This window comes from Convolutriloba macropyga, chromosome 13 (assembly GCF_964194025.1).
Source record: "Convolutriloba macropyga chromosome 13, txConMacr16.3, whole genome shotgun sequence".
In the NCBI taxonomy this organism is placed as follows: Eukaryota; Metazoa; Xenacoelomorpha; order Acoela; family Convolutidae; genus Convolutriloba; species Convolutriloba macropyga.
This window is the reverse complement of record NC_134480.1, coordinates 1,323,211-1,336,947: the sequence shown is the minus strand read 5'-3', so window position 1 is coordinate 1,336,947 and position 13,737 is coordinate 1,323,211. Positions and strand designations below refer to the sequence as shown.

At 34.0% G+C, this 13,737-nt stretch overlaps 1 protein-coding gene across 1 annotated transcript in view; it reads right to left on the bottom strand.

Moving 5' to 3' along the window:
* LOC142352080 (tyrosinase HcTyr2-like) overlaps nt 1-13,737 on the bottom strand; it is a 137,860-nt gene that overhangs the window by 49,509 nt on the left and 74,614 nt on the right. Inside the window, exons 4-5 of the mRNA XM_075404443.1 lie at nt 12,871-13,080; nt 3,288-3,534 (exon numbers count right to left, since the gene is read on the bottom strand). Coding sequence (XP_075260558.1) covers nt 3,288-3,534; nt 12,871-13,080 — 457 coding nt within the window. The remainder of the gene's footprint in view (nt 1-3,287; nt 3,535-12,870; nt 13,081-13,737) is intronic.

The window sequence follows — 13,737 nt, the reverse complement described above, 5'->3', positions numbered from 1 at the left end:
AACAGTGGGGGCGTCTTCAACCTCTAAGATCCGCCCTTCACACCATAAGTACAAGTCTACAAAACGGTTTTGGGCTGAAACAAAGCTGAGAGACACAAAGCACTTAATGCCCACTGGGCGCTACCTGTTTATCCCGTTTTTGAGGACGAAAAGTCAAAAGCGTCAGACGAAAAATCGGTCAAGCGAAAAATTGCATTAAAAAAGACCGACAGGACTAATATAATTGCTAAAAAATTCGTTTGAGAGCAATTAAAGAGCAAAACAAAACTTTTTGTATCCCACTCGCATTGTTATTCAACAACTTGGCTTTGACTTGGAGTTTTATAACCTCTCGACAACGCGATACGAAATCCGTGTATAGCCAACTCAGGCTGAGGTCCCAGACGGAAAGTCGATATGTCCCAGACCCAGATGAGCGCACTACGGGGGTGTGGGGTGTTCAAATTTACATAGTCGGGAAACACGGAAAACCGAACGAAAGTCTGGACACGAACGCTCGAAAGCTCTGATGAACGCCCGAAAGTCTGAACATAGGCGCTCTCTGTCTGGGACCTCAACCGGGAACTCCATGTATATAGCAGAAACTACCCCAGTCGATTTAAAATGGTTATCTTGCAAGATAGCCATCCATTCTGCCAGAAACTTGTAAGATAGCTGTTTTTCTGCAAGAAACTTGCAAGATAAACATTTGTCTGCCAGAATCTTGCAAGATGGCAATTTTTCTGCCAGAATCTTACAAGATAATCTTTTCTCTGTCAGAATCTTCTAATATATCCCTTTTTTGCACAAGATCCTAAAATGAATTGATTGAGGCGAGTAATTCTGACAGCAAGAGATTTGCGCAAAAGCTCTTCTAAATTCTTTTGGAGCTCAAAAAAAATGACAAGCCGAAGATAATCACATTTTTTGGGCATTGGCAAAAAACTTAAGCGTAGGGACCTGAATTAAATGAAATGAAGCTGTTTAAGATGCAAAGACTAATATCACATAATTGTTTTATCAGAAAAGGTAATCTAGACTTGTAGTTATGTAAATTTTGATAAATTTGAAGGAAAATAGTTTTTTTAATGGTAATTTATTTTGTTTTAACAGTTCTCAAAGGCAGATTTTAATTTGTTTTCTTCAGATATTTCATATTTCCAGATTTAAGTTCTATTTGATATTATTATTTTTCTTAGAAAACACGCAACTGATTCTTAAGTAGGTTTCTGCTCAGAAAAAAACGTGTTGCACGAATGAGAGACAATAAGAGGAACAGCTCGACTGGAACAAACTTGCAAGAATCTTGAAAGATAACCATTTTCCTGTCAGGTCTTGCAAGATAACCATTTTTCTGCCAGATCTCGTAAGATAGCAAGATCTCTGCAGAATCTTGCAAGATAAGCATCTGGTCTCGACTGGGGTAATTACTAAACATAACCGACTAACGTCGGGCGAATTGCTCTCAAACGACCGGCGAGCGGTTGGCTTCTTCAAGTGGCTCCCCACGAATAAGTGACCTCAGGGCACTACTTCTTTATCCCGTTTCTGAAGACGAAAGTCAAATGTGTCAGACGAAAAATCGGCCAAGCAAAAAATTGCATTAAGACAAACATGATTATTAAATTTGCCACAATTTGATTTTGAGAGCAATTAACAATGGTTTCCTAAAAAGTGCCTGTTAGATCACTTATAATAACAAATGTTTCAACTCTAACTCATTGTCAATGAGAATCAGAGATGATGACATTACGCTACTTAACAGCAGCTGAAGTGCGACATCAACAAGGAGAGAGAAAGAGAGAGAGAGAGAGAGAGAGAGAGAGAGAGAGAGATAAAACGTGAACAAGAGAGAGAAGGAAAGGAACGCTAGCCGATAGAGAGGGAAAAAGAGAGGAATATCTGCCATGATTGGATTCGACACTGCAACTTCTAGTTTTTTTTTTAGATAATATAGAAAATAACTGAAAAAGGCAAAATTAAAAAAAAAATTTCAACTTCGCAATAAAAAAAATCAAAACCATTTGTTGTCTTGAAAATACTGTTTAGTAACCCATCTGCCAGACTTAAAAAAAAAATTGTTGGCCAGTAATGGTCGATAAACTCAGAAAAGGACAAAAAGTATTGAAAAATTTGCAAACTTTAACAAAATCTTGCTAAAGTTCAAGACATTAATATCTTAAGAGCCAATTCATTGTCTCAAGAGACTATCCTGTACCCTATTTCAAGCCTGAAATAGTTTCACAGGCTCATAAAAATCCATACACTTGGAACATAAAAATTTCCAAAAATTTGAATAGTTTAAATTTTTTCCAAAAATTACTAAAACTCGAGTCATAAAAAATGTTGATGTTGATCACCATTCCATTAACTCTAGAAACTATGCAGCAGCTTATTATCAAACCTTGGAGGAGGTCCCACGGCCTCTGTTGCCGGAAAAAATTCAAAAACATGAATAAATTACAAAATTTTAAAAAATTGCTTAAATTAGTGATATTAAAATCTTGAAGAACATTCCATCACATCTATAAACTATGCAGTAAAATATTATCAAACCCTAGAGGAAGTTCCGTGGCTCTTGAGGCTAGAGAAACCTAAAAAGTGACTTTATTCAAAAAACTTTAAAAAAATTGAAAGTTTTACAAAAAAAATGCTAAAACTTTAATTGATAATTAATCCATGACATGCAAAAAATTTCCAGTAACTTATTATCAAACCCTAACGAAGGTTTTCTGACCCTTGAGGCTCAATAAATCTGAATAATGACTATAGATGTCAAAAAATTGGAAAAAAGTGCAAAAAATATCAAAAATATTCTAAAATTCGTGATGTTAAAACCTTGCAAGACATTCCATTTAATCTAGAAATTATTCAGTAACCTTTTCTCAAACCTTGTTCGTCAGTAGCTAGCCACGGGAGGGAGGCGTCACTGGGGGTTGATTGGGGGGCATCACTGGGGGGGGGGGATTAGCGCGGCGGGGGGAGCAATAAGGGGGGGGGGTCAACAGTGGGGGTGTCTTCAACCTCTAAGAACCGCCCTCTACACCATAAGTATAAGTCTCCAAAACAGAGCTGAAACAGAGCTGAAAGGCTATAAGAGCACTTAATGCCCGCTGGGCGCTACCTGTTTATCCCGTTCTTGAGGACGAAAAGTCAAAAGCGTCAGACGAAAAATCGGTCAAGCGAAAAATTGCATAAAAAAGACCGACAGGACTAATATAATTGCTACAAACTTCGTTTGAGAGCAATTAATTATGACTGTGTATTCGTATTTGTATGTATAAATGTCTCACTGTAATCATATTGACCTGATCTTTATCGGTTCAATCTGTTCATTTGTTGTGTCCAGAGAACTTTGTGGCCAGTCGTGTTTATCCAGAGACCCAATAGAGTACGTGTAATTCAATTGAGTCTCAATGTGGACACAATCACGTGCCTTCCTCACCACTCCCAACTCATCCTGGAACGGGTACAGACCGGTATCCAAGTCCAGTACCTGCTTCCCAGTCTGGTGCACAGTTGGACCTTGGTTCTTTTCTGGAGTCACACCCGGATCTGGAGCATTTCGACAGAAATGAGGAAAATACTTGTGAAGATAACTTTTCGCCTAGAGTATTTTATTAAGATTGAACGACGATTACGGCCAGATTTTGCATTCCTCCTTTCAACATTTTTGTATATCGTCGTAGCAGATTCGTGCAAGATCCTGCAAAATAGCCTTCTGTTGACACAACTCTTTCAAAATATCTGTTCTTCTCGCAACAATTTTCTAAGTAACCTTCTTTCTTGCAAGAACTTTTCAAGATAACCGTCTTAATTTAGCGAGAATTTAAAAAAACAGTCTGACAAACAAGAGAAGACGAGCGATAGATAGAAAAGGTCATGAATAAGATAAGAAGAAAAACTTACCCGAAAAATGACACGACAAAAAACGCCATGGGTGTGTTTACGTTCCGGAAACAGAGGGACAACTACCCCTGAGTATGTATGTAAATTCACGAGCCTCTTTGAGGACTAGAGTTTTCCAAAGATTTCAAGTAGGTGGGGAGGGGGCGGGGGCATGTAGGTAGTAAAGCTAAATAACTCAATGTTGACAGATCATAAAAATGAGCATAAAAATGTTTAAAAAGATTGGTTGATATATTTTATATAAAATTTTTTGTTCATACGTCTGTCATTAATCATACTCAATATACCTATTGTGGCCATTTCTGTTTCTCAAAACAATATTTCATTTGATTTCCAGAAAAATATGGTTATTTTATAAGACTGGCAAATTTACAAGATAAGCGTCCTTTGCTCAAGAGAGTTATATTACAGGAGTCTTGCGAAGGGGCAGTTACCAAGGTACTCCAGACTGCTCTGATCGGACCATATGGGTCGCACACTGGTGGCGTGGTGCAACCCAAAATACATGGTTTGGGAAACGTTTGGGTCGCACGATGGTCTGAACAATGGTCGCACTACGGTCTGATCAGAGGGCAAAGTCGCACTATAGTCTGATCATAGGTCGCACAAAAGTCTGGACAATGGTAGCACTACGGACTGATCAGAGGGCAAAGTCGCACTATAGTCTGATCATAGGTCGCACAAAAGTCTGGACAGTGGTCGCACTACGGTCTGATCAGAGACCAAAGTCTGGACATAAGTTGCCCCAAAATCTGACCACAGAGCATTAACTGACAATATTTATATGACTGCAGTTTTTTATCACTGTTTTTTATGCCTCAATAGAAAAGTTGCAGGCACTTCAAAAGGACTTTCGGTTAGTATCTTTATCAGTTAGTTTTGTCCTAACTTTAACAAGATATACTAAATTATTAAATTTTAAGTTGAGTAGTACATAGGTTTGAATTGAATAATTTAAACAAATAACAACGGATTATAACATGTATTCAGAAATGGTCTGATTAGAGGGAGCGTTGGTCGCACTAAAGTCGCACAAATTTTTGGGTCGCACCAGAGTCGCACGAAATATTTGGGTCACACGACAGTCTGATCAGAGGTCTTTTGAGTTGCACTATGGTCGCACGTTTTCTTGAGTCGCACTACGGTCTGATCAGAGGGCTTTGGGTCGCACGATGCTCTGATAAGAGGGCAAAATCTGGGAAATGTCTGATCAGAGCGGTCTAGGGTCGCGCACCTAAACCTGGGTAACTTTTACAACTACTGCAGGAGTCATACGAGATAGTCATTTTATTACAAGGTCTTGCAATATAACCATTTGAAGCAAGATAATCGTCCGAGTTGGACTAAGGGACTAAATTAAAATATAGAAAAACATAGTATATATAAGAAATTTTTCAACACGATCTCAAATTAATTATACAAACACAAAGAGTCAACCCTGAATCTACCGGTACATAAATTGGACCGAAAAAATTGTGGTTCCTTTCCAAGTCTTTTCCGGGTTTTTTTCTCAAGTTAGCTCAATTTTCATGCATTCGCACTTTCTTATTTTGGTATGTGTGGAAATTTCTCCTCAGAGGTTCATGGTTTATTCTGGATGCTTAAGGTTTTTGAAAAGAAAAATGTATTCTAGAGAAAAATTGACAGTGTATCGAGGCAGAAAATTAAATTGGCATTTCTAGATACGCTGACAGGTGTCAATATTTAAGCTAACGTGGTTTTCCTAAAGATCACCAATTTGCCGATAATGAAATCTGTGGTCAGGAATGAAACTAACTCTCAACTACTTCAAACTGAATTGCACTCAAATAGTTTTTATCAACAATGATTAACAGAAAATGGTACTCGCGTGATTTTATAGCAGAAACTCACACTCTAATGGGTATCATCAGACAGTGGGATAGCGTTTAAAAATTAGCTAAAAATCAGTTTTTATATAACTGATTTGCTAAGAATATGAAAAGAAAATTGTTTAAAATGTTTGAGCTGAGAGTAATGATAATTGTGGGTACAAAATAATCAAATACACTCATATAAATTTTTGCTGCATGATAAATCTTTTTAATACCCGTACTTACCGCTAAGACAAATTCAGTACTGAATCAGAAAAAATTAATTATGCAAAACTTAATGAAAACTATTATGGTCATGTCTCTTTTTGAAAATTACAGAGCGTTCTTCAGAGCTATACGAAATGACTCTCGCGAGCATGAATAGTATACTCTCTTGTAGTTTTAAATTCTACTTTATTACAACATTAAATTGTTATTTTTTATTTTTCTTTTACTTGAGTTGATAGTTTAGTTATATTTTGTATGCACAGAAATGTTGTCTGCTGTTCGTCAAGCACTGTTGTTTCATAGATGGGTATTATAAAAGTAGTGATATCCTGAAACTCTTTTTTAACGCAGATCTTTCATATTTCTACTAGGATAACTAATTTTGTATCTTTTCTAAAATTATGATCACATTCTTTTTATATAAAGTAAATTTGGTATTGTTTGACGTAGGTAGATTCCTGATAATATTAGTGTTCCTCTTGAATGCTGCCATTATTATCTTCTCAGAAATGTATAAGTTAGTTAATGACATGGTTTTTCTTTGCTCTTGTTTGAATGCTCTGTTTCGTTGATTTTATTCTTGTTGTTGAGATCAGAAAATTTTGCGAACGAGCTACATTGACCTCAAGCCAATGTGAATTATTGTTATTAGTTTTGAAAATAAATGTAGATTATAACAATTTTTAATTTTTTCCTTAAATAACTTCACCTTTTATCTTCAATTTATTTTGTTGGTGGGCTTAACTTCTATAAATTGGTTACCTTAAAGAACACTCAGTGCCAAGTGAAATTATTTCACTTCGAAAAGAAGTTACGGCTATTAATTAAAATTTCTAAAATAACTGACAACTTTTAAATTGGGAGTTTTGAAATTAGTTTTAACATAGAACCTGACTCTCTCGTGGTTTTTAGATGCATCAAAAGTATTCATATTCATTGTAGAGTAAATTAGCATTATTTGTTTCTATTTTACCCCATCATTTTTTAAAAACAGCATCCAATTAAAATCACCGTTTTTATCAATTGTCTATCAATTCTATGTGACAACGTCCCATTGAAATTCTATGAAATTAAGTTTTAAATCAATAGATGTTCAATGATTTTTTGTACAGATTGAAATTTTCTATTATAGAAATTACTACCTCGATCTACCTGTTGTTTTTGTGTTCCTGTTTTGTGTACCTTGTTGATTTAATAACTCTATGTGACGATGTCGGATTGAATTGATCTATGAAACTAAGTTTAAATATACTAAATCTTTAATATGTTCATAGTAAAATTTCTGTTATAGTTCCGACCCCTCTTGAGGGGGAGGAACTATATACTCAAATTGGTTCTTTTTGTTCAGACAATTTTGGCACATCGATACAATAATCTTAGAGAATTGTGAGTGGTATCATTAGAAAACCGTCCAGCGTAGAAGATGGAATCAAACATTTTTTTTTTCAGTTTTTGCTTTCTAAAGGGAGTTATCGAGGTTTAAAATTTTGTGAAAGTTAGTCGTAATTCAGCTGTTTTTATTCAGATTTTCGACCAAAATTTCGTCATTTTTGATCAAACTTTCGTCCATTTTGCTAAAACAATGTTAAAATTATTAACAGTAGTATTGTTGATTTTGTCTCTAAAAATAGAGGAGGGTTGCTGAATTGTTCGATCCGATTTTTTTGGCTAGAATTCATGCTAAATTTTTCAAAGCACAGACTTGCTTTAATTTTGCTGGAAGTTTACACCTTCAAACTACAGCCATATTCTCCCGAAGCTCAAAAAAGCTAGTTTTACTCCCGCTGGCTTTAAGAGTCTTCTGGAATTATGATTTTGACATTTTGTAGCAAATTTAAACTCCATAATTATACAAACTACAATATTTATTTTTGACAACCTGAAAAATTTTTATGAAATTCATCTACTTCGCAACTTTTTCAGTAATTGAGTGTTTTGCTAGACCCGCAGCAATATCTGGGCTCATCTTGATCTCACCTTGAATCCTTATGATAATTTTTAGATTTTACTGCGGCGCGACCTTTTTATTTAAAATAATTTCGGCTATATAAGTGCTTTTAATGTAAATTACGGACAAGAACTTCAAATCAGGGTTCAATTAGGACGGACACTATTTGCAATAAACGAGATCCAACGAGATTATATTATGGTTTCAGAGTAAAATTCAGAATTTCATGGCTCTGACCACTTGTTTTTGTAAAGACTTTATGGACTTCTTGCGTTTTGCTTTCATTTCTTATACTTTTTGTAGCCCAATGACTTAGTGTCCCAATCAAAGATCCAGATAGCTTTACATAGTTAAAAAAAGAACCCATTTTTTTTTAACTTGTTATCTAATGTTTGTTATAAATTTGAATAAATCTGTTTTGTGAAAGTATCGGTGAACTTTCCCATTATTTTATGTTATTTCTCTCATTTTCGGGCGCAGTCTCAGTTGAAAAAAAAGAAACCAACTTCCTGTTAGTTATAAATAAACGTCGGCAATGGTTTTATATTCAACTATTGGTTTCTTTATTTTGGTAGTAAGCGTTTTCAATTTTTCTTTTATTTTTGATCAAAATTGCATTTTTTAATATTTCATACTGTTTCATTGTCGCCTTATCACATTATTGACATGTCCAATTAACGAAAAGCATTGTAGGGGAAAAACACAACAATGGAATTAAGAGTATCTGGACATTTTATTTGTTTTTTTAATAGTTTATGCTTTTTGGGCTGAGACACAGTCATCTCGCAATCTTTGGTGATTTCTTTTATTTTGCATTTATTTGTCTTTTTTCGCTATTATGCCCGATATACCCGATAACGCTAGATTGTTTTCTCAAGACGTATAACTGAACTTGGTTAGAGATTTCAGTTTATAACTGGTTGACTGATTGTTTTGATGACTTTCAAATAAAAAAATTTCATTTGTCTGATTTTTGCTTGCAATTTTGTCAACATGTAGCTCAATTTCACTCATTAGTAGTCTCAATTACTTTGATAACTCAAACTTTTTTAGATTTGGTTACACGTTGTGTCTGATTGATTCGATCATTTAATTTCATAAAAGTAATCAAGATTTTTTTGCTGTTCAATCTTTGGGATTCTTTTTGTTGTCATGTTTAAAGAGTTCCTTTAAAAGGAGGGCTCTTTGATGAAGGAAAAATGACGGTTAACAGTTCTTGCAGGTAAAATTTTATAAATATAGTGCCTTCAACAATGCCATGCCAAAACAAACTGTTTGAAGTTTTTGCTTGTTTAGGTATTTGTTTTTTTTGGGGCTTTTGACTTTGTGTCATTATCAACAGGTCAAATTGGCTTCTTGAGGAGTTGAAACTCAATCCAACGCTCGTTTTTGTAATTCTAAGTCTGCTATGTCTTTTGAAAAAAATTGTTTTCAAATATAAATTTAGGTTTTTGAGCATCGTGTTTTTTAAATAGTTCTTCGGTCGATTTGTAATTCAATGTCTTTAAACACAGGTCACAACCCGTGTTTTTTGGCTAGAATTCATGCTAACTTTTTCAAAGTTCAGACTTGCCTTAAATTTGCTAGAAGTCGACACCTTCAAACTGCGGCCAATTTTATCCTAAGCTCAAAGAAGAGCTAGTTTTACTCCCGCTGGCTTTAAGAGTCTTCTGGAATTATGATTTTGACAATTTGTTGCAAATTTTAACTCCATAATTATACAAAAATGCAAAAATTTTCTTTACAACCTGATAAATTTTGTACAAAATTCATCTATTTCACAACTTTTTCGATAATTGATTGTTTTGCTAGACGCGCAGCAATATCTTGGCTGATCTTGATATCATCTTGAATCCTTTTGATAAATTTGTTTTAGATTTTATTGCAGCGCGACCTTCATATTAAAAAAAATTTCCGCTATGTAAGTGCTTTTAATGTAAATTACGGTGAAGAATTTAAAATCAGGGCTCAATTAAGGACAGACACTATTTAAAATAAACGAGATCCAACGATATTATATTGTGGTTTCAGAGTAAAGCTCAGGGTTTTATGGCTCTCACTAATTCTTTTCGTAAAAACACTATGGACTTCTTGCGTTTTGCGTTCCTTTCTTATAATTTTGTAGCCCAATGATTTATTGTCCCCAATCAAAGATCCAGATAGCTTTACAAGTTAAAAAGTAACCTATACATTCTTTAAACTTGTTATCTAATGTCTGTTATAAATTTGAATATACCTGTTTTGAGTAAATATCGGTGAATTTTTTAACTTTGCCATTATTTTATCCTATTTCTCTCATCCTCGGGCGCAGTATCAGTAAAAAGAAGAAGGAAACCAAATTTCTGTTAGTTATAAATAATTGTCGGCAATGGTTTTATATTCGACTATTGGTTTCTTTAATTTGTTAATACGAGTTTTCAATATTACAATTGTAATACGAGTGATCAAAATTGCATTTTTTATGGTTTCATTTTGTTTCCTTGTCAATTTATTGCCTTTTTGGTATGTCCAATTAAAGAAAAGCTCTGTAGGGGACAAACACAACAACGGGAAAAAGCGTATCTGGACATTTTAAGTGTTTTTTAAATAGTTTATGCTTTTTGGGCTGAGACACAGTCATCTCGCAAATTTTTGTGGTTTCTTTTATTTTACCTATATTTGTCTCTTTTTTTTCGCTATTGTGCCCCATACACACAAAAAGGATAAATTGCTTCCCCAAGACGTATAACTCAACTGGGCTAGAGATATCAGTTTATAACTGTTTGTTTTGATGACTTTAAAATAAAAAATTCCAATTGTTTAAATTTTGCTGTCCTTTTTGTCACCATGTAGCTCAATCTCAGTCATTAGTAGTCTCATTTACTTTTTTAATTCAAATGTTTTTTAGGTTTGGTAACACGTTGTTTCTGATTGCTTTGACCATTTAGTTTCATGAAAAGTAATCGAGATTCTATCCTGTTCAATCCTTGGGTTTCTTTTTTCTGTCATGTCTATAGAGTCCTTTTAAAAGGAGGGCTCTTTAATGGATGAAAAATGACGATTAACAATTCTTGCAGGTAAAATTTTATGATTATAGTGCCTTTAACAGTGTCATGTCAAAACAAATTGTTTGAAGTTTTTGCTTCTTTAGGTATTTGTTTTTTTTTTTTTTGGGGGGGGGGGGGGGGGGGGGGCTGGTGACTTTGTCTTATTATTAATAGGTAAAATTGACGTATTGAGAAGTTGAAACTCAATCCAACGCTTTTTGTTGTAATTCTAAGTCTGTTTTTTTTCTTTTTTTTTGAAACAATTTGTTTTCAAATATAAATTTGAGTTTCTGAGCTTCGTCTTTTTTAAATAGTTCTTCGGTCGATTTGTAAGTCAATGTCTTTAAACACAAGTCACAACCCATTTCAAGTGAGCTATATTGAAGTCCATAGAACAGTTTTAATTTCAAACATTTGTTCTCAGCATTGTTACAACTGCTACTACGAGATTTCTAAAAGTGTTTGATTTTTATATATTTGTTTTTCTTCAAAGGATTTTTGGGTTCTTTATAAATTATAATAATAATCATTGATCCCATTCGCATTGAATTTTTGCATAATCGAACATCGGATAATTAAATGTCACAATTGCTTCCTATGTAGATATAAATGAACAACTTTATTTGTAATGAGCACTGTTGATATCTAATGACAATAATAACTGTAACTTAATTGTTTTCACAAATGGTAGGGCCTTTGGACTTGACACGTAATTGCTCTTTCTGGTTGACCTGTTAGGCCGTCTCATTGGGGACAGGCCCCATATCTTTTCTAAGGAATCATAGGATAGTATTCTTATTATAATCAACTTTCTTCGGCTCTCTATCGTGGCATTATCCGATTTCATTCGTTTTTCATTGAATGATAGGTATGTTTTCGAAAGTTTTCTATCTCTTCATCATTTTGTAGCCAATTAAGTCAAGAATGTGGATGAGCAGGGTCAGAACATTATTCGCACATTACCCAGCCTTCTTGTTGAATTTTTTTTAACCGCTATCTACCTACCTATAGTTTTTGTTCACCTGACTGATAACAATATCCTAAACGTATTCGTTAATTTTTTCTTGTACTGTTCAATTTATTTTTTGTAAAAATAGCAATAGCTTTTGATATGAATATATAATCTTGAGTATATTCAACCAAGGATGACAAATGAGATATCTTATATTATCTGCGGTCCAAGTTTCTTCAATATTTAATTTAAATTCAAAATTTAAATTGACCATTGTTTTTTTACTGTATTGGTACTTCATTTGCTATAATAAGCATTTTTCATATAAATCATCATGACTACCTTTAGCATCTAGTATTGGTAGTTCTAATCAATCAATTATTTGATTTTGGTTTGCGTTACCAGAAATTTTCCAGAGACAACTTTAATGTCATTTTTATATTATTTTCACTATCGTTCACAAAAGTTTATATTTTCTTTCCATCTCCTGTTTAAAGGCAATCTATCGCAAATCGCCCTGTTCACTGACTTAGCAGAGAGAAGAGAAAGGAAATATATCAATGAAATGTTTTTTGAGCCTTGAAAGACGTATTTTCAAAAGAAGCACAATATTTGCGGCCAGAACCATCACAAATGAAAATTGCATCTCTTTTTGAACGGTTGGGAAGGAATTATCACAAAAATGAATATTTTACTCAAAATTTTACCATTTTGACGTTATTTAAATATTTTACAACTACAAATTCTACAAAGAATTTTTTGTATCTTATTTATCTTCTCTTGTTATTTATCAGCAATCTTCCCTTGAATCAGCAATTTCATTTAGTCTTGTCAAGTGGTGAAAAACGCGCTAAAAATCTTAATAGTTATCGTAGTGTATTAGGATTTCCAAGTTTACAAGATTACAAGTTTTTGTACTCAAAAATTTTGCAAACCAAAATGAAACGTGATTGCCTCCGCTGGTATTTTTTGTAGACAATTGTTGAATCAACATACCTTCTAAGTTTTTAGAGATGTTGATTACATTGATGCGTCCCCATTTCTTCTGCCACACCCAGAACAGTCTATCAATGTTGGAATGGTGCACGAAGAATATTGGGTCGAAGGCCGCAGTCTCATTGTCCCCCATGTCTCCATTTGCACCCTCAATATCCCCGAAATAAACATCTCCTGATTGGGGATCAACAATAGCCGGGGTATAACCACCTGCGGGTAACAACAGTACCTTTATCCCGGTCTCTAGATGTTTGTTAACACTGATTCCATTGATAAAAGTTTAGGACAGAGATTGACACGCTTTCCCATCGTCTACAATTAGGGATAAGAGCTGAAGAGTTCCTCTTTATTTTACATTTAATCCTCTAAATTTCAACAGTTAATTAATTGAACAACATCAAAAAAAATGCCTAAGTTTTTCTAACTTTAAGAAGTGTTCTTTGTAGTCCGCAGTTTCAACAGTTAAGTTAATTTTTTTTTTAATTACAATCTTCAAATTGAAGGACAGTACGCTAAAAATGATACCAATTGGCAGTTTACTCTAAGGAATTTTGATAAATTAAAGCGTTAATTCTTTATACATTGAGTTTCATTGCCTGTGATTCTTTGGTTAATGCAAGCGAAATTGAGCTTGCGTAAATCAAAAAAGTAAAAACAAACCAACGAACATATAATTCCTGAGACAAACCAAGGACAGGTGACTAGATTGTAATTACGAAAATTTAACGTAACTGATGAAACGGCGGACCACAAAGAACATTTCTTAAAGTTAGAAAAACTTAGGCATTCTTTTTTAATGTTCTTCAATTAATTCAGCGCCAGCAATAACAATTTTGATTGACTTTACTTCATGCATTTTTACCAAGT